Here is a 27,822-nt window from a genome sequence, read left to right on the forward strand (position 1 = left end):
GCGGTGGTAGGCAGCAGCATGCTCGTAAGCATTCATTCAAACAGCACTTTTGTGTGTTTGACAGCAGCTCTTCGCAATGCTTTAAGCATTGAGCTGTTTATGACTTCAAGCCTATCAACTCCCGAGATTAGGCTGGTGTATCCGATGTGAAATGGCTAGCTAGTTAGCGGGGTGCGCGCTAATAGTGTTTCAAACGTCACTCGCTCTGAGACCTTGAAGTAGTTGCTCTGCAAGGGGAGCGATGGATAACGATGCTTCGAGGGTGGCTGTTGTCGATGTGTTCCTGGTTCGAGCCCAGGTAGGGGCGAGGAGAGGGACGGAAGCTATACTGTTACACTGGCAATACTAAAGTGCCTATAAAAACATCCAATAGTCAAAGGTATATGAAATACAAATGGTAGAGAGAGAAATAGTCCTATAATAACTACAACCTAAAACTTCTTACCTGGGAATATTGAAGACTCACGTTAAAAAGGAACTACCAGCTTTCATATGTTCTGAGCAAGGAACTTAAACGTTAGCTTTTTTACATGGCACATAGTGCACTTTTACTTTTTTCTCCAACACTGTTTTTGCATTATTTAAACCAAATTGAACAGATTTCATAATTTATTTGAGGCTAAAATTGATGTATTATATTAAAATAAGTGTTTATTCAGTATTGTTATAATTGTCATTATTACACACATTATATATATATATATATATATATATATATATATATATATATATATATATATATATATATATATATATATATATATAAATAAATAAATAAAAATTAAAAACCGGCAGATTAATCGGTATCAGCTTTTTTGGGTCCTCCAGTAAATCGGTATCGGTGTTGAAAAATCATAATCGGTCGACCTCTAATCCTAATTACCCACTTCCCCCACATGGTGACCTCTGACATCCTCTACTAAGTAAATTGCCTCTATAACAGCATTTTCAGCAGTTAAACGCAACATTTATAAAAAGCAATCCATTATTTCGGTTTTTGAACTCTATAATGTGTTTACAAGTATGATAGCTGTACTTTTAGTTTATGGTTGACGCAGTTTGTAGGCATTAGCAAATCAGTTTCTCAACGAGTTAAAAATCACATGAATGCATCCAATTTTTATTTTTAACTTCACAACAGGTAAATTCCCACCTCCCACATGGTTACAAACACAGCATCAGAGTGGAAACTTGAGGCCGAACTTGGGCTGTGGCGGTCATGAAATTTCTTCAGCCGGTGATTGTCAAGCAAATATCTGTCGGTCTCCACATTTACTTTTCATCTGCCAACAAGATAATAGGCTTAATGAACAGCAAAATGGTAACTGACCGTTAATTAACATAAACACATTTCCTGGCATCCACACATAGCCTACAAGCCACTCATTCAGACCTTTGGAACATCTACATTTTAAAAAGTCTAATAAATCTATGTAATCAATCCATAATATATATTTTAGACAGGTCTAAAGATACATGATATGAAGAAAATGGAGTCTATTTCAGAAGAACAGAGTATACTCTGAGTTGTCCTTATGTAAGGCCCTGATCTGGCTATGCCATATGGCTATGGCTAAGAGCTACTCTAGTTCATTTAGCAGACAAGATTTGCTTAGATTCCGTGGCATTATTATTATTTTTTATTATTTGATAGTATGAAGAATACAATTGAACATAGCTGAATAAAACAATGGGTTTACCTATAGAAATGGGTATACCTATATGCTTAATTTAGAGTTATTTATGTAACTTTAGTTGTGATAAACGTTGGTGTACATATTTTGATTTTTAATACATTCTAAGGCTGCATGATTCAACTAATGATGATTTGAAAACAGTTACATGAAAAGGCATGAGCTTACATACACCTTTGCCAAATACATTTTAACTCAGTTTCACAATTCCTGACATTTAATCCTCATAAAAATTCCCTGTCTTAGGTCAGTTAGGATCACCACTATTTTAAGAAAGTCAAATGTCAGAATAATAGTAGAGAGAATGATTTATTTCAGCTTTAATTTCTTTTCATCACATTCCCAGTGGGTCAGACGTTTACATACACTCAATTGGCATTTGGTAGCATTGCCTTTAAATAGTTTAACTTGGTCAAACGTTTCAGGTAGCCTTCCATAAACTTCCCACAATAAGTTGGGTGAATTTTAGCCCATTCCTCATGACAGCGCTGGTGTAACCGAGTCAGGTTTGTAGGCCACACACTTTTTCAGTTCTGCCCACAAATATTATATAGGATTGAGGTCATGGCTTTGTGATGGCCACTCCAATACCTTGACTTTGTTGTCCTTAAGCCATTTTGCCACAACTTTGGAAGTATGCTTGGGGTCATTGTCAATTTGGAAGACCCATTTGCGACCAAGCTTTAAACTTCCTGACTGATGTCTTCAGATGTTGTTTCAATATATCCACATAATTTTCCTACCTCATGATGCAATCTATTTTGTGAAGTGCACCAGTCCCTCCTGCAGCAAAGCACCCCTACAACATGATGCTGCCACCCCCCATGCTTCACGGTTGGGATGGTGTTCTTCGGCTGTCAAGCCTCCCCCTTTTTTCTCCAAACATAACGATGGCCATTATGGCCAAAAAGTTCTATTTTTGACCACAGGACATTTCTCCAAAAAGTAAGATCTTTATCCCCATGTGCAGTTGCAAACCGTAGTCTTGATTTTCTATGGCGGTTTTGGAGCAGTGGCTTCTTCCTTGCTGAGTGGCCTTTCAGGTTATGTCGATATAGGACTCATTTTACTGTGGATATAGATACTTTTGTACCCGTTTCCTCCACCATCTTCACAAGGTCCTTTGCTGTTGTTCTGGGATTGATTTGCACTTTTCACACCAAAGTACGGTCATCTCTAGGAGAAAGAACACGTCTCCTTCCTGAGCAATATGACAGCTGTGTGGTCCCATGGTGTTTATAATTGCGTACTATTGTTTGTACAGATGAACGTGGTACCTTCAGGCATTTGGAAATTGCTCCCAAGGATGAACCAGACTTGGAGGTCTACAATGTGTCTTGGCTGAGTTCTTTTCATTTTCCCATGATGTCAAGCAAAGAGGCACTGAGTTTGATGGTAGACCTTGAAATACATCCACAGGTACACCTCCAATAGGCTAATTGACATCATTTGAGTCAATCAGAAGCTTCTAAAGCCATGACATCATTTTCTGGAATTTTCCAAGCTGTTTAAAAGGCACAGTCAACTTATGTTAACTTCTGACCCACTGAAATTGTGATTCAGAGAATTATAAGTGAAATAATTTGTCTGTAAACAATTGTTGGAAAAATTACTTGTGTCATGCACAAAGTAGATGTCCTAACCGACTTGCCAAAACTATAGTTTGTTAACAAGAAATTTGTGGAGTGGTTGAAAAACGAGTTTTAATGACTTTAACCTAAGTTTATGTAAACTTCCGACTTCAACTGTCTGTCTGTCTGTCTGTATACATACAAATTGTGTATATATATATATATATATATATATATATATATATATACACACACACACACACATATATATATACATATAGATATATACATACACACATTTGTGGCCTGCTGGAGGTCATTTTTCAGGGCTCTGGCAGTGCACCTCCTTGCACTAAGGCGGAGGTACCGGTCTTGCTGCTGGGTTGTTGCCCTCCTACGGCCTCCTCCACGTCTCCTGATGTACTGGCCTGTCTCCTGGTAGCGCCTGCATGCTCTGGACACTACGCTGACAGACACAGCAAACCTTTTTGCCACAGTTCGCATTGATGTGCCATCCTGGATGAACTGCACTACCTGAGCCACTTGTGTGGGTTGTAGACTCCGTCTCATGCTACCACTAGAGTGAGAGCACCGCCAGCATTCAAAAGTGACCAAAACATCAGCCAGGAAGCATAGGAACTGAGAAGTGGTCTGTGGTCACCACCTGCAGAATCACTCCTGTTTTGGGGGGTGTCTTGCTAATTGCCTATAATTTCCACCTTTTGTCTATTCCATTTGCACAACAGCATGTGAAATTTATTGTCAATCAGTGTTGCTTCCTAAGTGGACAGTTTGATTTCACAGAAGTGTGATTGACTTGGAGTTACATTGTGTTATTTAAGTGTTCCCTTTATTTTTTTGAGCAATGTATATCTATATATCTATATATCTATATATCTATATATATATATATATATATATAGATATATATATATATATATATATAGATATATATATACACATATATACATATATATATACATATATACATATATACATATATACATATATACATACATATATTCATATATACATACATATATTCATATATACATACATATATTCATATATACATACATATATACATATATACATACATATATACATATATATATATATATACATATATATACATATATATACATATATATATACATACACACACACATATACATATATGTATATACAGTATATCACAAAAGTGAGTACACCCCTCACATTTTTGTAAATATTTGAGTATATATTTTCATGTGACAACACTGAAGAAATGACACTTTGCTACAATGTAAAGTAGTGAGTGTACAGCTTGTATAACAGTGTAAATTTGCTGTCCCCTCAAAATAACTCAACACACAGCCATTAATGTCTAAACTGCTGGCAACAAAAGTGAGTACACCCCTAAGTGAAAATGTCCAAATTGGGCCCAATTAGCCATTTTCCCTCCCCGGTGTCATGCGACTCATTAGTGTTACAAGGTCTCAGGTGTGAATGGGGAGCAGGTGTGTTAAATTTGGTGTCATCGCTCTCACACTCCCTCACACTGACTGGTCACTGGATGTTCAACATGGCACCTCATGGCAAAGAACTCTCTGAGGATCTGAAAAAAAGAATTGTTGCTCTACATAAAGATGGACTGTGCTATAAGAAGATTGCCCTAGACCCTGAAACTGAGCTGCAGCACGGTGGCCAAGACCATACAGCGGTTTAACTGGACAGGTTCCACTCAGAACAGGCCTCGCCATGGTCAACCAAAGAAGTTAAGTGCACGATGCTCAGCGTGCACTCAAACCAGAGGTTGTCTTTGGGAAATAGACGTATGAGTGCTGCCAGAATTGCTGCAGAGGTTGAAGGGGTGGGGGGTTAGCCTGTCAGTGCTCAGACCATACGCCGTACACTGCATCAAATTGGTCTGCATGGCTGTCGTCCCAGAAGGAAGCCTCTTCTAAAGATGATGCACAAGAAAGCCCACAAACAGTTTGCTGAAGACAAGCAGACTAAGGACATGGATTACTGGAATCATTTCCTGTGGTCTGATGAGACCAAGATAAACTTATTTGGTTCAGATGGTGTCAAGCGTGTGTGGCGGCAACCAGGTGAGGAGTACAAAGACAAGTGTGTCTTGCCTACAATCAAGCATGGTGGTGGGAGTGTCATGGTCTGGGGCTGCATGAGTGCTGCCGGCCCTGGGGAGATACAGTTCATTGAGGGAACCATGAATGCCAACATGTACTGTGACATACGAAGCAGAGCATGATCCCCTCCCTTCGGAGACTGGGCTGCAGGGCAGTATTCCAGCATGATAACGACCCCAAACACACCTCCAAGACGACCACTGCCTTGCTAAAGAAGCTGAGGGTAAAGGTGATGGACTGGCCAAGCATGTCTCCAGACCTAAACCCTATTGAGGATCTGTGGGGCATCCTCAAACGGAAGGTGGAGGAGTGCAAGGTCTCTAACATCCACCAGCTCCATGATGTCGTCATGGAGGAGTGGAAGAGGACTCCAGTGACAACCTGTGAAGCTCTGGTGAACTCCATGCCCAAGATGGTTAAGGCAGTGCTGGCAAATGATGGTGGCCACAAAATATTGACACATTGGGCTCAATTTGGACATTTTCACTTAGGGGTGTACTCACTTCTGTTGCCAGCAGTTTAGACATTAATGGCTGTGTGTTGAGTTATTTTGAGGGGACAGCAAATTTACACTGTTATACAAGCTGTACACTCACTACTTTACATTGTAGCAAAGTGTCATTTCTTCAGTGTTGTCACATGAAAATATATACTCAAATATTTACAAAAATGTGAGGGGTGTACTCACTTTTGTGATATACTGTATATATACATACATATATATATACAGTGATCCCTCGCCACTTCGCGGTTCACTTATCGCGGATTCGCTATTTCGCGGATTTTCATAATGCATTTTTTTTTTTTTTGGTGCATTGTGCTCTGCATTCTGATTCGCTAAAAACTCACTCCCGCTTCTTGTATCAAAACATGCTACGAATTGGACACGAGAGATGAGGAGGAAGGACTAACGCTTGGTCGCTTAGCAACCATGGTGCGAATGGCCACTGAACTTAAGCGAGTAGCTGAGGAATGGGACCCTTTGATGAGCCGTTCATTACAGTTCTCCAACGTAATCGATGGTGGCATGTCGGTGTACAAGGATCTTTTTGCAAAGAAGAAAAAAGAGCGACAACAGCTGCCTATCACTATGTTCTTCTCCCGAACAAACACACCTGCACCGCGGGCTTCAGAAGAAGAGAACACTGCAGAGCGCAGTCAGGATGCAGCGGCCCAGTCTGAAGAGCAGTGAAACGGCCTACACGTGAGTCACTGTATTTGTATACATGTAATAGTTGCTAATTGTAAAAAAAAAAAAAAGTTTTCTATTTCGCGGATTTCACTTATCGCGGGTCATTTTCGGAACGTAACCCCCGCGATAAACGAGGGATTACTGTATACATATATATACATACACACACACACACATATATACATATATATATACATATACACACACACACACACACACACACACACACACACACACACACATATATATATATATAAAAATAGGCCGATTAATCGGCATCAGCTTTTTTCGTCCTCCAATAATCGGTATCGGCGTTGAAAAATCATAAGCGGTTGACCTCAAATAGGCGTAGCCTATAGAAAGCTGATGGGATCCTCTTAAAAAAAAGAAAGCCATCACCGTTTTCTCACACAATTGCATAGCCTATAGAAATGTTGCGCATCATGAGCTCATGAAGTGTTTGATTAGATTTTTGAATACATTTGCATTGATGTCAGAATGATTGGAGGGACAACAGAGTGCTGCGTCCAATGCAGTTAGCAAGTTTGGTAGGCTACTAATGACCTTCAGCAACATCAGAGCTTGGAGAAGCCTAATTACCGTGACTAAACGGTCACAAGCATTCATGACTTGTGACCGCCAGTGTGGCGGTAATACGGTCACCTTAACAGCACATGGCCCAACATAACAATCCTGTCACAACAGACAATGCCAGGAACATTGTGAATGCTTATTTTGTACATAATGTTGCTGCTACCTTCTCTTATGACTGAAAATAACTCCTGGACATCAGAACAGCGATTACTCACCACAAACTGGAAGAAGCTTTTCCTTTAACGAGTTCGACGAGAAAGATATACTGCTCTCCCGGGAACAGGCCCAGATCCCAGTCATTTGCGTGAAGAAAAGACGGAGGAAAAGAGGACGCATATCTGGCTGCCTTCTGAGAATCCGTAGGAGAGCAAGTAAACTCCCACTGCCATCAATTCCACTTGCCAACATGCAATCATTGGAAAATAAAATTGATGACCTACAATTATCTTACCAACGGGACATTAAGAAGTGTAATATCTTGTTTCACCGAGTCGTGGCTGAATGACGACACGGATAATATAGAGCTGGCGGGATTTTCCATGCACCGGCAGAACAGAGAAGCTACGTCTTGTAAGACGAGGGGTGGGGGTGTGTGTCTTTTTGTTAATAACAGCTGGTGCGGGTAGTCTCATATTAAAGAAGTCTTGAGGTATTGCTCGCCGGAGATAGAGTACTACATGATAAACTGTAGACCACCCTATCTATATTATTATTTGTAGCCGTCTATTTACCACCACAGACCGATGCTGGCACTAAGACCGCACCCAAACAACTCAATAAGACCATAAGCAAACAAGAAAATGCAACTTTAATGGAAGCAAACTTAAATCGGTTTTACCAGAAAAAAAACCCTCTAGAACACCTTTACTCCACACACAGAGATGCATACTAAGCTCTCCCCCATTTGGCAAATCTGACCATAATTCTATCCTCCTGATTCCTGCTTACAAGCAAAAAAACTGAAGCCGGAAGTACCAGTGACTTGCTCAATATGGAAGTGGTCAGATGAGGATGCTACAATACAGGACTGTTTTGCTAGCACAGACTGGAATATGTTCCGGGATTCATCCAATGGCATTGAGGAGTATATCACCTCAGTCATCGGCATCATTGACGACGTCGTCCCCACAGTGACCGTATGTACATATCCAAACCAGAAGCCATGGGTTACACGCAAAATCTGCATCGAGCTAAAGGCTCAAGGAGCGGGACACTAATCCGGATGATTAGAAGAAATCCAGGAATGCCCTCAGACGAACCATCAAACAAGCAAAGTATCAAAACAGAATTAAGATTGAATCCTCCTACACCGGCTCTGACACTCGTCAGATGTGGCAGGTATTGAAAACTATTATAGACTACAAAGGGAAACCAAGACGCGAGCTGCCCAGTGACGCAAGCCTACCAGACGAGCTAAATGCCTTTTATGCTCACTTTGGGGTAAGCAACACTGAAGCATGCACGAGAGCACCAGCTGTTCTGGATGACTGTGTGATAACGTTCTCGGTAGCCAATGTGAGCAAGATCTTTAAACAGGTCAACATTCACAAAGCCGCAGGGCCAAACGGATTACCAGGACGTGTACTCAAAGCATGTGCGGACCAACTGGCAAGTGTCTTCACTGACATTTTCAACCTCTCCCTGACGGAGTCTGTAATACCTACATGTTTCAAGCAGACCACCATAGTCCCTGTGCCCAAGGAAGCGAAGGTAACCTGTCTAAAAGATTACCGCCCCGTAGCACTCACGTCAGTAGCCATGAAGTGCTTTGAAAGGCTGGTCATGGCTCACATCAACAGCATCCGGATACCCTAGACCCACTCCAATTTGCATACCGCCACAACAGATCCAGAGATGACGCAATCTCAGTCGTCGCTCTGGATAAGAGCGTCTGCTAAATGACTTAAATGTAAATGTACACAACACTGTCCTTTCCTACCTGGACAAAAAGGAACACCTATGTGAGAATCCTGTTCATTGACAACAGCTCAGCGTTCAACACCATAGTGCCTACAAAGTTCAACACTAAGGTAAGGACCCTGGGACTAAACACCTCCCTCTGCAACTGGATCCTGGACTTCCTGACGTGCAGGCCCCAGGTGGTAATGGTAGGCAACAACACGTCTGCCACGTGGATCCTCAACACTGGGGCCCCTCAGGGGTGTGTACTTACTCCCCTCCTGTACTCCCTGTTCACACACGACTGCATGGCCAAACACAACTCCAACACCATCATTAAGTTTGCCGACGACAAAACAGCAGTAGACCTGATCACGACAACGATAAGACAGCCTATAGGGAGGTCAGAGAACTGGCAGTGTGGTGTCAGTGTAACAGTATAACTTTAAACCGTCCCCTCGCCCCGACACGGGCGCGAACCAGGGACCCTCTGCACACATCGACAACGGTCGCCCACGAAGCGTCGTTACCCATCGCTCCACAAAAGCCGCGGCCCTTGCAAAGCAAGGGGCAACACTACTTAAGTCTCAGAGCAAGTGACGTAACTGATTGAAATGCTACTAGCGCGCACCCGCTAACTAGCTAGCCATTTCACATCCGTTACACTAGGACAACAACCTCTCCCTCAATGTGAGCAAGACAAAGCAGCTGATCGTGGACTACAGGAAAAGGCGGGCCGAACAGGCCCCCATTAACATCAACGGGGCTGTCGTGGAGCGGGTCGAGAGTTATGTTCCTTGGTGTCCACATCACCAACAAACTATTATGGTCCAAAACACCCCAAGACAGTCATGAAGAGGGCAAGACAAAACCTTTTCCCCCCCTCTGGAGACTGAAAAGATTTGGCGTGGGTCCTCAGATACTCAAAAAGTTCTACAGCTGCACCATCGAGAGCATCCTGACCGGTTGCAACACCGCCTGGTATGGCAACTGCTTGGCATCTGACCGTACGGCGCTACAGAGGGTAGTGTGTACGGCCCAGTACATCACTGAGGCCAAGCGTCCTGCCATCCAAGACCTATATAATATGTGGTGTCAGAGGAAAGCCCATAATATTGTAAGAGACTCCCAGTCACCCAAGTCATAGGCTGTTTTCTCTGCTACCACTCGGCAAGCGGTACCGGAGTGCAAAGTCTAGGACCAAAAGGCTCCTTAACAGCTTTTACCCCCGAGCCATAAGACTGTTTAACAATTAATCAAATGGCCACCAGACTATTACATTGACCCCCCCTCTATTTGTTTGTACACTGCTGCTACTCACTGTTTAGTATCTGTGCATAGTCACTTCACCCATACCTACATGTACAAATTACTAACTAATCTGTAACCCCGCACATATACTCTGTACCGGTACCCCCTGTATATAGCCTCGTTATTTCTGTTTTGTTACTTTTTATTTTAATAATTTTTTACTTTAGTTTATTTGGTAAATAATCTCTTAACTCTTCTTGAACGGCACTGTTGGCTAACGGCTTGTAAGTAAGCATTTCACGGTAAGGTCTACAACGTTTTCCAGCTGTACAGAAACCGAACCCCCAAAACCACAATAAGTATCAAATGGTGGGTTTGGTGAACCGTTACACCCCTAGTGACCATGTAGAATATGTAGCTAGCACCGATGCAACCAATTAAACATTTTACTCACACGACCAAGTCAAAGGGTAGAAAAATGTCACTAAATGGTCGCAGTCTGGCGCCCTGCAGTGTCAGATGTGAGATGTGTGGTTGGCAAATGCTTGCCAGGGTTCACAACCAGCATGTGTGGTATGAGCATATGCATTTGTGGTGGAGCATGAATATGTGTGTGTGTGTGTGTGTACTCACGCTGTAGACGGCAGTGACGCCGGGCTGTGTGGGGAAGATGCGGTCGTCCAGGGATGGCTGAACCCGAGGGATCCTGGGACGCGTCATATTAAGGAAAATTCTGGAAAAGGATCAACTTAAGGCCAAAACGGGTCAAAGGTGGAGGCATCAACAAGCTCAACAGCAGCAGGGACACATGAACATGCTTTGGAACATTAATGTTCTGTACTAAACAACAATGTCTTACATCTGGTAAAAACACGTTCCTTCCAATTCAAATTTTCGTACAGTACAAGTTTATCACATCTTTGTACACAAGTTCTCTAGTTCCTGGGCGGGGTTTTAGCCAATGTTTCCCAATACCCGACACCGCTTGCCCCCCTCCCTAAATGCTCAATCTCCAAGAGTACACTGTGTTCCTTTACCAGGGAGCGTGTGTGTCAAAGGGAAATCCCGACATGGATTTCCAAAACTCCCACTCTAAGAACGTTAGCGTTCCAGATAGACGATTCCTATTTTATTCAAGAAATTATGTTAATTCAAGGTACCAAATTCAAAGGTCATTTTAGAATCTCTTAACTCAATAGGTCAATCATGACTGCTGAAAAGAAATGCATTAAATGTACTGTCTCACATCTAGGACTAGTCTACATAACGATCCCCTTAACCAGGGACAGGCTTTCTATTTCCAGATAGGGTTGTTGACATGTGATCATGAGTCAGGACTCTGTTTATCAGTGACTGCTATGAAAGAATGACGAGACTGATGAAGAGTGAAGAGGGCAGGGGGGGTGGGGGGTGGGGGGGGGGGGGGTGCCAGACAGAGGAGAGGACCTCAGTAACCTGTTCAGGCAGTTCATTGGGACTTACAGGCAGAGGCACACAACACACACACCGGTCACATGATTACAAGGAAATGAGAGCGTTTGGCTTTCTTGCTTTCCCCTCTGACACTTTTTGGCCATTCCCAAAATCCCACCCCTCCCCTTCACTCTTTCCTTGCCTGTATGGGCCCTCATCTCCACTGGCTTTCCGCCAAGACCACCACTCCTCCCAAAAGAGAGAGAATACTTTTTTAACAGTGGAACTGAAGACAGCAGCTACGCAGCATAAAGAGGGCCTGGAAAAGGAAGAAATACACGATACAGTTGATGTCTTAAATAAAGCCAAACAAACAAGAGTCGGAGGGGACATCCCTGTTGTGAGTGTGTCTTCACTCTAACCTTTAACATAGCCAGGGAACAGCCGTAGTCACAGTCTGGGGAGAAAACAGCGGGGAGTGAATACTGGTGCAGTGTTGTCTTGTGTGGTGTGTCTGTGCTTGTGTGAGGGGGCCTGGAGGGGAGCGGGTAGTGACACTAAGAGAATCTGATCCGGCTGTCCGTATGGGCCCAGGACCGGTTGGCAGGGCTGTCTGTGTTGTGGAATGCAAACAGAGAGTGAGAGGGTGCTCTGTGCTGAGCATGTGAAACCAGCGAGGAGGTGGGCAGCAGGGACGTTTCCGCCATGGGTCAGAGGTTAGCAGGCTGCACAACTGCAGAGGGGAAAATGATCAGGTGAGATGAGACAGCTGACACCCCCGGGGATTTGGCAGGAGGGACCGCATGACTCTTACTGGAATTACAATCTGATCCGATTGCTCCAATTGCTATTTTGCGCTGAATTGCATAACCAAATCCCTTTGCATGTGCAAAGCAAAACTTTGTTAAAACAAAATGATTAATAAAAAATGGTGAATCCATCAATGCATTTAGCAACATGTGGCTTGTGTGGTAACATCTGGCTTAGAAAAAAACTGATGTCAACAAAAGCCAGTGTCCAAGCTACCATATTTTGTTAAGAAAGCCAAATTCCACTGGGACTTACAGTGACATACCTACCTACATATTACCCTCAGAGGCACTGGCACTACCCACTCAACCCTGCGCGCACCAGCCACTCAGAGTGACTGGCCACACTAATCAGTCATTAGTCTGAGATTAATTTAGTTTCTGCAGCAACAGAGGAGGAAAATATGTAATCTATTAGAGTAACAAAAGGCCAAGAGATCAGACAAAAGAAAATAAATGCCTTTACACATAGCAAAATGTGGCCAACAGCGACTAGACAAGTGGGCTACAGCAACTGTAGTGAACATAGGCTACTTTATTACAAAACATGTCAGGTTATGATGCAGCTAACAGAACATAGTGAAACCAGGAAAAGGAAAGCCTGGTTTGCCCCAGACAGCAACCTTTTTGCATACAGTGCATTCATTAAGTATTCAGACCCCTTGACTTTTTCCAAATTATGTTACGTTTACAGCCTTATTCTAAAGTTACATTTTTTCTTTGTTTTCTTTCCCTCAATCTACACACAAAACCCCATAATGACAAAGCAAAACCAGATTTTGATTTTTTATTTAAATGTATATATAAAAAGGAAATATCACATTTACATAAGTTTTCAGACCCTTCACTCAGTATTTTGTTGAAGCACCTTTGGCAGTGATAACAGCGTCAATTCTTCTTGGGTATGACGCTACAAGCTTGGCATACCTGTATTTGGAGAGATATTCCCCATTATTCTCTGCAGATCAGATGTCAGGTTGGATGGGGAGCGTCACTGCACAGCTATTTACAGGTCTCTCCAGAGATGTTAGATCGGGTTCAAGTCCGGGCTCTGGCCGGGCCACTCAAGGACATTCAGAGTTGTTCTGAAGCCACTCCTGCATCGTCTTGGCTGTGTGCTTAGGGTCATTGTCCTGTTGGAAGGTGAACCTTCGCCACAGTCTGAGGTCCTGAGAGCTCTGGAGCAGGTTTTCATCAAGGATCTCTCTGTACTTTGCTCCATTTATCTTTCGCTCGATCCTGACTAGTCTCCCAGTCCCTGCAGCTGAAAAAAATCCCAAAAGCATGATGCTGCCACCACCATGCTTCACCGTAGGGGTGGTGCCAGGTTTCCTTTAGATGTGACGCTTCGCATTCAGGCCAAAGAGTTCAATCTTGGTTTCATCAGACCAGAGAATCTTGTTTCTCCTGGTCTGAGAGTCCTTTAGGTACCTTTTTGCAAACTCAAAGCAGGCTGTTATGTTCCTTTTACTGAGGAGTGGCTTCCGTCTGACCACTACCATAAAGGCTTGATTAGTGGAGTGCAGCAGAGATGGTTGTCCTTCTGGAAGGTTCTCCCATCTCCACAGAGGAACTCTAGAGCTCCTTCAGAGCGGACAATCGGGTTCTTGGTCACCTCCCTGACCAAGGCCCTTCTCCCCCGATTCTTCAGTTCGACTGGGCGGACAGCTCTAGGAAGAGTCTTGGTGGTTCCAAAGTTATTCCATTTAAGAATGATGGAGGCCACTGTTCTTGGGGACCTTCAAGGCTGCAGACATTCTTTGGTACCCTTCCCCAGATCTGTGCCTCGACACAATCCTGTCTCAGAGCTCTATGGACTATTCCTTCGTCCTCATGGCTTGGTTTTTGCTCTGACATGCACTGTAAACTGTGGGACCTTACATAGATTAGAGGTCGAACGATTAGTTAGGGCCCATTTCAAGTTTTCATAACAATCGGTAAATCAGCATTTTTGGACGTCGATTATGGCCGATTACATTGCACTCCACGAGGAGACTGCATGGCAGGCTGACCACCTGTTACGCGAGTGTAGCAAGGAGCCAAGGTAAGTTGCTAGCTAGCATTAAACCTACCTTATAAAAAACAATCAATCTTAACATAATCACTAGTTAAACTAGTAATATCATCAACATGCGTAGTTATCTAGATTGTCCTGCGTTGCATATAATCAGTGCGGTGCCTGTTAATTTATCATCGAATCACAGCCTACTTTGCCAATCGGGTGATGATGTAACAAGCGCATTCGTGAAAAAAGCCCCGTTGATGCACCAATGTACCTAACCATAAACATCAATGCCTTTCTTAAAATCAATACACAAGTATATATTTTTAAACCTGGATATTTAGTTAAGAAATTAATGTTAGCAGGCAATATTAACTAGGGAAATTGTGTCACTTCTCTTGCGTTTATGTGCAAGCAGAGTCAGAGTATATGCAGCAGTTTGGGCCGCCTGGCTCGTTGCGAACTGTGTGAAGATTATTTCTTCCTAAGAAAGACCGTAATTAATTTGCCCGAATTTTACATAATTATGACATAACATTGAAGGTTGTGCAAAGTAAAAGCAATATTTAGACTTAGGGATGTCACCCACTCTATAAAATACGGAACGGTTCCGTATTTGACCGAAAGAATAAACGTTTTGTTTTTGAAATTCTAGTTTCCGGATTTGACCGTATTAATGACCTAAGGCTCGTATTTGTGTGTTTATTATATTATAATTAAGTCTATCATTTGATATAGCAGTCTGACTGAGCAGCAGCAGTCTCGTAAGCATTCATTCAAACAGCACTTTACTGCGTTTGCCAGCAGCTCTTCGCAATGCTTCAAGCACAGCGCTGTTTATGACTTCAAGCCTATCAACTCCCGAGATTAGGCTGGCAATACTAAAGTGTCTATAAGAACATCCAATAGTCAAAGGTATATGAAATACAAATGGTAGAGAGAAATAGTCCTATAATAACTACAACCTAAACTGGGAATATTGAAGACTCATGTTAAAATGAACCACCAGCTTTCATATGTTCTCATGTTCTAAGCAAGGAACTTAAACGTTAGCTTTTTTACATGGCACATATTGCACTTTCACTTCTCCAACACTGTGTTTTTGCATTATTTAAACCAAAATGAACGTTTCATTATTTATTTGAGACTAAATTTATTTTATTTATGTATTATGTTAAAATAAAAGTGTTCATTCAGTATTGTTATAATTGTCATTATTACAAAAATCGGCATCTGCTTTTTTTGGTCCTCCAATAATCGGTATCGGCTTTGAAAAAACAATCGGTCGACCTCTAATATAGACAGATGTGTGCGTTTCCAAATCATGTCCAATCAATTGAATTTACCACAGGTGGACTCCAATCAAGTTGTAGAAACATCTCAAGGATGATCAATGGAAACAGGATGCACCTGAGCTCAATTTTGAGTCTCATAGCAAAGGGTCTGAATACTTACGGAAATAAGGTATTTCTGCTGCTCTTTATTTATAATAAATTTGGCAACATTTCTAAAAACATGTTTTCGCTTTGTTATTATGGGGTAGTGTATGTAGATTAATGAGGAAGAACAAAATAATACATTTTAGAATAAGGCTGTAACTTAACAAAATGTGGAAAAAGTCAAGGGGTCTTAATACTTTCCGAATTACATGTAAAACCCTGATCTGTGAAGGGCACAGAAGAGCACCTATCACAGCTCAGTAGACACAGGCACTGCACCCTGAAACTACTTTCTGAGCCAATCTGTTCCTTGGCCTCCATGCCAGGACAGCCCTGTATCTAAATCCTAAACATAACCCCGAAGTCCATCTCAAGTACATGTTTCCAGGCTCTGATATAGATCACCACGTTCTGCAACAGTTAGTTCATTACCAATCACTCTGGGGCCACTGCAAGCCCCTCACACCTGTCCACACTGACCTGCCCCATTTAGAGCCAGCAAAAGAGGAAAAGCAGCTGGTGTCCCTGTATCATCATTAGCTTAATGTAAAGCCACTTACATGCTGAGTGTGTATGTGGGAAAGAGACAGAGATAGAGGTGCTGATAGAAAAAGAGAAAGTGAGGAGTAGTTCAGAGTTAGAAATCAAATACGATTTTCTGCCGACTTGACTGCTCCACAAAACAAATTACATAAACTAAAAAGTGTTGCCGTGAGAACCCAAATTCCAGACAAAATGTTGGCAGAAATCTCCAAAACAAAACATTTTATTAAAAAAAATTATAAAAAGTTCTGGATTTTGCCTATCCCCAGTCAAGTCAATGATTTGTCTGTTCTATTCCTGTACATTTAATCCTATCATATAGGAATCCAGATATCTTTTTAAAACTATTTAACAAAAAAATTCCTCCCAACTCCCTCAGAGACACCCTCTCGGAGAGTGGCAGGGACTGCCATTATCAACGGCGACCCTGGAGCAATTATGGTTTAGTGCCTTACTACAGTCTTCTTTAAACGTCTAATAGCACAATGACTAACCCTGAGGCTCCCTCCCAGTCTGCCCATTAGTTGTAGCAGCCTGGAGCTATAGCCTACCTGAGGCTGAGTGCAGCTGGTTCAGAGCGGAGTCACAGGATGTGACTGGAGCCCAGATGGTGCAGACACAAAACCACCCCTTCACTGTACTCCACTCTGCTGCCCCACCAGACCAGGCTCTCAGAGCACTGAATAAACACAGGGTTTAAGATGCAGCCTGCTGTGGCCTGGGACTGCTCTCTCACTACAGTTGGCCTACTACTGACATTGGTTATTCAGACCCCTTTAGCAGATCTTGGAGCAAGATTCTTGAGAAAATGTACAGTTGACTATAAGTTTAATAAAACATCTCCTGTCTTTAGTAACAGCCATCAAAGAGTACCGTAGGCTTTTAAATCAGTTTGAGGACCCTATCCCTCCATAACATACAGAAGGAGTTGAGGACGCATGAAAGCGCTGCAAAATTCTCTAGGCTAAATGTTGGGGTTCAAATGACTGCACTATGGCATACCTATAAACTAATAGCCAGAATATAATCTCACATTCACAGTGCAAAATAGCACTAAGTCTCTCGTCTGTAAATTAAAAGATATTTAAGTACAAGAATCAGCTTGAAAACCTAGAAAGGGAGTTGAGGAGTGAGACACTCCCTGCCTGCAAGGCATAGGCTAGACCTGGGCCGTCCGAATGCTAGCTCAGAACTACTCAGCAGTTTATTTTATCTACAACAGTGAGTGGGCTTATGAGAACATTCAACATGAATACACGACGCACCTGTCCTAAACTCTAACGGGTGCTATATGGCCCTACATGACTTTTATGCTTTATTTGGATCCCTATTACCATTTGCAGAAGCAGCAGCTACTCTTCCTGGCGTCCACACAAAAACAAGACAAGTAAGAAAGCACTGATATACAAGGACAGTCACACATTTAAAACGCAACGATATACAAACAATACGACAAAAAAATGGTGTGTTAGAGCATACTCCACTCTGTGTTTGTCCCCTCACAGTCCCCGCCATTCCATGAGATGTTGTTTAATCCGTTTTTTTAAAAGGTAATTTTGCTGTTTGCTTGAGTAATTGGAGATGGGAGTTCCACACAATCATGGCTCTGTATAATAATGTGCGATGCCGTGAATTCGTCTTGGACTCGGGGACTGTGAAGAGACGCCTGGTGACATGTCTTGTGGGGAATGTATGGGTGTCTGAGCTGAATGTTATTTGATTATGCAGACAATCTGGAATTTTCATCACAGTAATATTTCTCATAAAAACCCTCAACCAGGAAAAAAATGGTATGCCTGTTGTTGATATCAGTTCCAGAAGTTGGAACCAAGATTATTTCCCCATTGTTTAGTTCTGAATAGAATCATATTTTTGGGGGTTCTGTTCAATTGTTCTGACCAGCAAAATAAAGTTCTGAATCGGTTCTAACAAAAAAGTAACAGTTATTAAGTTCCTTTCTTGTCCTTTTTAAACAAACCTCTGAAATTTTATTTTATTTAGCACAACAATAAATTACTTCACCAATGGATTGTACAGCTTGCTATGAAGGGGGCAAAGCTATGTACATGCATTGGACAGACAAGTGCAGTGTAGGGTGCGACATGCCGACATGCGACTGAAATTTTGCAGGTGTGGAGAGCGCTGTACATGTTGTTATGACATTAATTATCAAAATTAGGCCCACAGAATTATGCCTATGGAGGAGTGGCTTCTATGAAGGAACTTTGAATGTTTTTGAACTTCAGAGATTTGCTGAACTGACGTTGGACCAGTGCTAGCCATTGATCATGATTCTAAGTAGAGGTCGACCGATTAATCGGAATGGCCGATTAATTAGGGCCGATTCAAGTTTTCATAACAATCGGAAATCGGTAATTTTGGATGCGGATTTTGCACTATTTTTTTTTTTTTACACCTTTATTTAACTAGGAAAGTCACTTAAGAACACATTCTTATTTTCAATGACGGCCTAGGAATGGTGGGTTAACTGCCTTGTTCAGGGGCAGAACGGCAGATTTTTACCGTGTCAGCTTAGGGATTCAATCTTGCAACCTTACGGTTAACTAGTCCTACACTCTAACCACCTGCCTCACGAGGAGCCCGCCTGTTACGCGAATGCAGTAAGAAGCCAAGGTAAGTTGCTAGCTAGCATTAAACTTATCTTATAAAAAACAATCAATCATAATCACTAGTTATAACTACACATGGTTGATGATATTACTAGTTTATCTAACGTGTCCTGCGTTGCATATAATCGATGCAGTGTGCATTCGCGAAAATGGACTATCGTTGCTCCAACGTGTACCTAACCATAAACATCAATGCCTTTCTTAAAATCAATACACAGAAGTATATATTTTTTAAACCTGCATATTTAGCTAAAAGAAATCCAGTTTAGCAGGCAATATTAACCAGGTGAAATTGTGTCACTTCTCTTGCGTTCATTGCATGCAGAGTCAGGGTATATGCAACAGTTTGGGCCGCCTGGCTCATTGCGAACTAATTTGCCAGAATTTTACATAATTATCACATAACATTGAAGGTTGTGCAATGTAACAGAAATATTTAGACTGATGGATGCCACCTGTTTGATAAAATACGGAACAGTCCCGTATTTCACTGAAAGAATAAATGTTTTGTTTTCGAGATGATAGTTTCCGGATTCGACCATATTAATGACCTAAGGCTCGTATTTCTGTGTGTTATTATGTTATAATAAAGTCTATGATTTGATAGAGCAGTCTGACTGAGCGATGGTGGGCACCAGCAGTTTTGTGTGTTTTGCCAGCAGCTCTGCTGTTTATGAATTCAAGCCTATCAACTCCCGAGATTAGGCTGATGTAACCGATGTGAAATGGCTAGCTAGTTAGCGGGGTGCGCGCTAATAGCGTTTCAAACGTCACTCGTTCTGAGACTTGGAGTAGTTGTTCCCCTTGCTCTGCATGGGTAACGCTGCTTCGAGGATGGCTGTTGTCGATGTGTTCCTGGATCGAGCCCATGTAGCGGGTGAGGAGAGGGATGGAAGCTATACTGTTACACTGGCAATACTAAAGTGCCTATAAGAACATCCAATAGTCAAAGGTATATGAAATAGAAAATCATAGAGAGAAATAGTCCTATAATTCCTATAATAACTACAACCTAAAACTTCTTATCTGGGAAAATTGAAGACTCATGTTAAAAGGAACCACCAGCTTTCATATGTTCTCATGTTCTGAGCAAGGAACTTAAACGTTAGCTTTCTTACATGGCACATGTTGCACTTTTACTTTCTTATCCAACACTTTGTTTTCGCATTATTTAAACCAAATTGAACATGTTTCATTATTTATTTGAGGCTAAATTGATTTTATTGATGTATTATAGTAAGTTAAAATAAGTGTTCATTCAGTATTTTTGTAATTGTCATTATTACAAATAAATAAATTAAATAAAAATTGGCCGATTAATCGGTATCGCCTTTTGTTGGTCCTCCAATAATCGGTATCGGCGTTGAAAAAAAGATAAATCGGTCGACCTATAATTCTAAGTTCCATTACATTACACATAATGCAGCTAGCGAACAAGCTTGAGTGTGCAGAGCGGCAACAGAATTAAAAATAAAAACACGTCATACATTTTTGTAGTTAATAAATCCAATGTGAAACGTGATAGCTATCCTAAACTAGCATTGAAAAAGTGAATCCATTCTTGTCTAATAAAAAAATCTCTCCCTAATTTCTGAATCACGCCTGTAGCGTCAGTAGCTACAGTAGACTGTGCATGCGTCGGAGGGAGGGGGAGGAAGCCTACACACACAGGTAAAGATTTTCTATGCACAATTCCAGTTGAGGTTTAGGTCTGAGATAATGTTTTGAACCAAATACAACGCTTAAAATGTTTGATGTACTGTATTTAAAACCAGTTTATTATTAAATCACCCATTCTGATACTGACTAAGTCCTTATTTAGAATTTCAGTGAGTTCACTGGCTTTGAGTGTTGACGTACAGTGTGGACACATCCACATACATAGTCATTCTAGCGTCGTTTAAGACCAGTGGCAAACCAACATAGAGAAGAGTAACGGCTCAAGGCAACTGCCCTGAGGGACACTGCACATATTTAAGTGATTTTGCCCTCGAAGCGGCGTTTGGAGGATATATTGGCACGGGTGTTGTTCGTCTTGGGCCCTCAAACCGTGCCAATATATCCTCCAAACACCAGCTTCGAGGGCATTATCACTTATATTATGGGATACCAACATATTTAAATATTTTATTAAAAACATTTTGATGAATTTATTCATACTATTTCATCCTTCCACAAGATATAGACCTGACACAAATCTAGGGTTGCTACCCAAGCCGGCTGGTTGTTTGTTCTATTGGTTTGGTTGCGAGAGACGCAACCCAGTTGTTCAGTCCTTTTGTTCTGTATCTATGGACGCGGTTCATTCTAAATGTTCCATTGCCATACTGGCTGGCAACATTCTTATCCCTTGCTTGCTAGCTAGCCAACTACAACTAACTTAGTCACTTCAAACAGTGCAGCCAGAATAACAGCAAAGTAGCTGCATTTGCGTTTGTTTAACTTCTTGCGACTATAGGGGGTGCTGTTTTCTCATTAGCATAATTTGCATTACAGATTAAACGGCTTCCTACTCAATTCTTGCTCGTACAATATGCATATTATTACTAATATTGGATAGAAAACACTCTCTAGTTTCTATAGCCGTTGGAATTTTGTCTCTGAGTGAAACAGAACTCAATCTACAGCACTTTTCATGATAGGGAGTCAGATTTCAAACATTTTGGCCACCGATCTGGAGTCAGTTTAAAGCTCCCTGTAAATGCTATGGAGAAACAAACACTGCTTACGTCTTCCCCTGGATGTCAGTGCGTGATGACGCTTTGAATGGTGTCGATTGCGCAATCAGTTTCTCTATAAGACACCAAATAGCGGAAGTAGCTTCCCTTTGCTGCCTGCGCCTTGCGCGCGAAGGACATCGGACTCGCCTCCTTCCAAGCGTTAGTTTAGCCAGTAATATTTCTCCGGTCATGTTTTTACCCGTTATAGGTGTTAACAGCATCATAAGGTAGTTAATTTGAACCGTTGTATAGCAATTTATATCCTTTTAGTGCGATTGAGGCATTGCTTTGTTGTGCACTTTGAAGCGCTGGGACAATTTCGGGGTCCCGGTCGTACGTTAGTGGGCATTTCGACGGACAAGTGGACATCTTTCGACCAAAAGAAGATTAGACCCAAGAAAGGATTCTTTGCCCAAGATTCTGATGGAAGAACAGCTCACAGTAAGAACAATTTATGATGATAAATCGTGTTTGTCGAAAAATGTTAAACGCTTACGCCGCCATTTTGTTTTGTATAGCTTCGCTTGGCGCAACCTGTATTGAAAAGTAAGGATAATTAAAAAAATGTAAATCAGCGATTGCATTAAGAAATAATTTGTCTTTCGATTCCTGTCAACCCTGTATTTTTTAGTCAAGTATATGATTAGCTATTGATTAAACTAGATCACTCAAAGATGGCGACCGACATTTCCAGGCTTGTTTTGCTACTATTTTCATTGTATAACAACGTTTTTTTATGGCTAAATATGCACATTTTCGAACAAACTGTATATGTATGTTGTAATATGATGTTACAGGAGTGTCATCTGAAGAATTCTGAGAAGGTTAGTGAAAAAATTTATATATTTTGGCGATGATACGATATCGCTCTCTTTGGCTAGAATCAGTGCTCGGGTAACGTTTGCGTATGTGGTATGCTAATATAACGATTTATTGTGTTTTCGCCATAAAACACTTAGAAAATCTGAAATGTTGTCTGAATTCACAAGATCTGTGTCTTTCCATTGCTATGTGCTGTGTATTTTTAAGAAATGTTTTATGATGAGTAAATTGGTAATACACGTTGCTGTCTGTAGTAATTCTAGGAGCTTTGGTGAGATTTGTGATGCTGGCTGCAATGGCAAACTATGATTTATACCTGAAATATGCACATTTTTCTAACAAAACCTATCCTATACCATAAATATGTTATCAGACTGTCATCTGATGAGGTTTTTTCTTGGTTAGTGTCTATCAATATCTTAGTTTAGCCGAATTGGTGATAGCTACTGGTGTTGAGAGAAAATGGTGGACAAAGAAAAATTGTGATTTTTGCTAACGTGTTTAGCTAATAGATTTACATATTGTGTCTTCCCTGTAAAACATTTTAAAAATCTGAAATGGTGGCTTTATTCACAAGATCTGTATCTTTCATTAGGTGTCTTGGACCTGTGATTTAATGATATTTAGATGCTACTATTTAATTGTGACGCTATGTTAGCGATGCTAATCAGTGTGGGGGGGGGGGGGGGGGGGGGGATGCTCCCGGATCCGGGGTAGAGGCTCGTTAGAGGTTAAGCTGTTTTCTAGTGACATTTGGATACATCCATAACAATGAGATAATGATTCGCGATTTCACCTGGTGTAGAAAATGTGCTCTCTCGTCAGGACACGTGTTCAGAGGAGCTAGCCACACAGCTAACACACACTACTAACACATTCACTTCAAACTGAAGCTGGAAAACCTATTTCCCCCTCAGGAGACTGAAAAGATTTGGCATGGGTTCTCAGATCCTCAAAAGGTTCTACAGATACACCATTGAGAGCATCCTGACTGGTTGCATCACTGCCTGGCATGGCAACTGCTCGGCCTCCGACCGCAAGGCTCTACAGAGGGTAGTGCGAACGGCCCAGTACATCACCGTGCCCAAGCTTCCTGCCATCCAGGACCTCAATACCAGGCGGTGTCAGAGTAAGGCCCTAAAAATTGTCAGACTCCAGCCACCCTAGTCATAGACTGCTCTCTCTGCTACTGCACGGCAAGTGGTACCGGAGCGCCAAGTCTAGGTCCAAGAGGCTTCTAAACAGCTTCTGCCCCCAAGCCATAAGACTCCTGAGCATCTAATCAAATGGCTACCCAGACTATTTGCACCCCCCCCCCCCCCCCCCCCCCCCTTCACACCACTGCTACTCTCTTGTCATCTATGCAGTCACTTTAATAACTCTACCTACATGTACATACTACCTCAACTAACCAGTGCCCCCGCACATTGTATCGGTACCCCCCTGTATATAGTCTTGCCATTGTTACTTTACTGCTGCTCTTTAATTACTTGTTACTTTTCTCTCTTATTCTTATACGTATTTTTTTTTAAACTGCATTGTTTTTTAGTAAGAATTTCACTAAGGTCTACTGGTTGTATTCGGCACATGTGACTAATAACATTTGAGTTGAAAGACAGCAAACTAGTTGCACTTAGTTTCGTTTGACCCGTTTTCTATTGATAGTTCTTTGTATATATCCATAAAAATTACGCTGATTCATGATTTCGACTGGCTGAGAAAAGCTGCCTGCCTCTCTCATCATGACACATTAATTACTATGAGATATCTGGAGATCGAATTTGAATATTAAAACAATGTCGCAAATGTCAGAGAAAAAGACAAAGATTTATACAAATCTCCGCTGTTGAAAACTAAATGTTAGTCTGAAAGAAATGTGAGATAATGTCTAAATGCTTTTAATAGTGGAGATCAAGTTCATGAAGTGCCTGGCTGGGCTGATGAGACAGTGGATTGCACAGTCAGATGGAACAGAGTAAATTTTAACGTCATAGATTTAGCTGGTGGTAACTTGTGCAATAGGCAGCGGCTTGAATGCGTTTTAACCAATCAGCATTCAGAATTAGACCCACCCGTTGTATAAACTGAAGTTATAAACTGGGTAGTTCGAGCCCTAAATGCTGATTGGCTGATAGCCGTGGTATATCAGACTGTATACAACGGGTATGACAAAACATGTATTGTTACTGCTCTGATTACGTTTGTAACCGGTTTATAGTAGAAATAAGGCACTTCAGAGGTTTGTGATATATGGCCAATATACCACGGCTAAGGACTATGTCCAGGCACTCTGCATTGTGTCGTACATAAGAACAGCCCGTAGCAGTGGTATGTTGGTCATATACTGCATACCCTCGGGCCTTATTGTTTAATTAGAGAAGCTTCCATTGAAGAACACTCTCAGGGTTATATTGGATAAATAACTCCAACCATGTGATGGCAGGTGATGTAAAGCCATAGCAAGTGAGTTTCTTCAATAACAACTTACGATCAATAACATCAAAGGCTGCACTGAACAATAACCTCGCTGTTCCATGCTGTTTCTAGTTAGTGGAACACACCCATAATGTCCCATTCATTCATTTTAACAAATCTAATCAAAAATAAGCATGACAAAATAATGCTAGAAAAGTAAAGTGAAAGACAAGAATGAAGTGATGATGGTAGAATAAAGAGTGAGCGAGTGAGGCCTTTAGTTCCCGGCCCAGCCAGGGCTGCTGTAGTAGGGCACAATAAAAATCGTTTTTACTTTTTGCCAGATTCTGTTTTTACCCCAAATTCTGTTTTCTTGGGTTTTTGCTCTTTTTTGTCCACAACAACACTTCAACCACTTCAGGAGACCATGTCTGGGAAAAAATCTAAGACATTTTGATTTTGGGCACTAGCCAGAGACCATTTTTTTGGTTAGCAATATTTCTATTGAGCTCATATGACTGCAGAGTTTGCAAAACAAATTGATATCAATCTACCAGGTAGGCATAGGCTACTTTGTAGTTATCAATTAATTGAGAAGGTTTTTGGAAAGCCTTTCCATCTCGACCAGAAGACAGTCATCATTACCATCATCGCTAAAGTGTACACATACACATGCATATCACACACACCTGTTCCGTTTCAGAAAGTTGCAGGAAAATACAAATCACTGATGACATTGTTAATGTTTAACTTCGACAAATTAATGCAATTTATTCATTATTTTATATTGTTGAATTATGTCCTAATGTCAAGATTCTGTGATTGAGTCCACACCGCAGATTTGATAGGGCACTACTGTAGGCTGACCTGAGCCTTTGTTGTCAGACGGTGGGAAGCGCCGCCTTGGCCTCTCGTGCTGAATGCTAAGCAGCACTGCCATTGTCTGGGGAGTGCAGCAGTAGCCGCATGCACCGGGTTTCTCTCTTGCAAACAGGAGTAGCAACTAGCCCCGCCTACCCACCATCTCAGCTTACACACACACACACGGAAATCCCATCCATTGGGAGCAGAGGGCAGACAGAGAATAACATGTTCCCACACTCTTGACCTCAGGGAGGCAGAGGGGCAGACACCAGGAGGGTCAGTGAGTTTAATGACATAGTTTTTCTATAGACAGAGAGAAATCTGCATAGTTTGATGCATCTTATCTGTCACCTCGCAGTTGTAGCCTAAACTTTTCTTTGCTCAACCTATAACAATACTGCCTAAGTGGTGGTTACGTGGCAGAATGAAGTTATGGAACCCAGTTGACATACAAACAAATATAGTATAAAAATGAAATATAGAAATGAAAGCTGCAAAAGGCCTGAAGAATCTTCCATTATGAGACTGTGGAACAGTCCCACCTGAGCACCCCGGGGCATGAAGGAGACACAGTTGAACAAGATGAAAGACTAATGAATTTGAATCTAGACCACAAGCAATGCAGAGAGCACTGAGACACAGAGCACCATTGAACAGAGCTTGTAAGTCCAACATCCTACAATGTGAATGAAGCGGTGTAGATACACTAATTAAGAACCTTGGAACACCCTGGATACCACAGAAATCCTGGACTGAAGAACACCATCACTGTTATAGGCAGAAGCAGGAAGCTAATTCAACCCAATCCTCAAACCACCGGCACCGAGCTGTAAATAAAACAGGAGGTGAAAGTTCGACTTCACAGAATAGCATAAATAACAATGCAACCACAAAACAGGAGCATGTGCACTCTGTACACAATACTTCCATTATGACTGGACATTAGATTGAAATCATAAGGCGTTTTAATTGTAAAAAGCCACTAGGATAGATCCTAACTTTAAAAAATGACCATTAGCAAGAATCCATCTCAAATTGATTAGGACTCAAAGTTGATATTCACAAAGTCCAAACAAATCAAGTAAGAAATTGTTTTTAGGAGGTCTTATTTGGAAGAATAATTCCACTGGGATCAAACGTGTTGACAGGGACCAAGGGTTTCTGAAGTGAGGGAAATGCTCTTGATCCATTTGTTAACAAAAATTATATTTGAATCATGCCACATTATGTTGAAGCTACACAAACTGGACAGAAAGGTAGCTGTCAAAAGAATCAAAAAGCCACGAGTCTCAGTACGCAGTGACTTGAAATAGCTAGTTAGGCTTACTGAATATTATTCATACAATCATGAAATATGCACAATTAAAGATATCCCTTCCTACAAATAAAATAGGTATAAAGCAAACTGGATCAGACTCATTACATTTACATTACATTTAAGTCATTTAGCAGACGCTCTTATCCAGAGCGACTTACACTAGTACTACCGTGCTACAGTAACGTAGCATACATTGCTACCAACAACCAAATGCCTGGCGACACTCCCCTGTCAAGATGGGCATACTGGTGTTACACCGGCTGTCATCTACTACCCGGTGCAACTACCGCCTAGATAGATAAATAACAACCGGTGTTAGCATCCCTTCTATTGAAATCGGGGAGGGGATCCTAGGCCCATGTAACTTACTACATGTAACTTACTACTAGCTAACATTCACTCATACTTGCTAGCAAGAATAACTAATGTTACAGTTTTAGGGTGATGGCTACAACATTTGGTTTGCTGGTCCACCCAAAACATTCATCTCTCACAAAGACTGCCCCCAATAATA

At 41.6% G+C, this 27,822-nt stretch overlaps 2 protein-coding genes across 21 annotated transcripts in view; both read right to left on the reverse strand.

Annotated features, from left to right (window-relative positions):
* LOC129815157 (uncharacterized) overlaps positions 1 to 23,391 on the reverse strand; it is a 37,142-nt gene extending 13,751 nt beyond the window's left edge. The window contains exon 1 of the mRNA XM_055868628.1: positions 14,832 to 23,391. The gene's annotated coding sequence lies outside the window, so the exon portion shown is untranslated. The remainder of the gene's footprint in view (positions 1 to 14,831) is intronic.
* The window catches only part of LOC129815154 (eukaryotic translation initiation factor 4 gamma 3-like), a 98,331-nt gene that overhangs the window by 69,447 nt on the left and 1,062 nt on the right, over positions 1 to 27,822 (reverse strand). For 17 of the 20 annotated variants that reach the window (XM_055868613.1, XM_055868620.1, XM_055868618.1 and 14 more), the window contains exon 2: positions 10,967 to 11,066. In XM_055868613.1, the coding sequence (XP_055724588.1) occupies positions 10,967 to 11,066 (100 nt within the window). The remainder of the gene's footprint in view (positions 1 to 10,966; positions 11,067 to 27,822) is intronic. The other 3 variants (XM_055868617.1, XM_055868615.1, XM_055868604.1) reach the window with 1 other exon arrangement.

The sequence above is a fragment of the Salvelinus fontinalis genome, chromosome 18, assembly GCF_029448725.1.
Source record: "Salvelinus fontinalis isolate EN_2023a chromosome 18, ASM2944872v1, whole genome shotgun sequence".
NCBI classification, from domain to species: Eukaryota; Metazoa; Chordata; class Actinopteri; order Salmoniformes; family Salmonidae; genus Salvelinus; species Salvelinus fontinalis.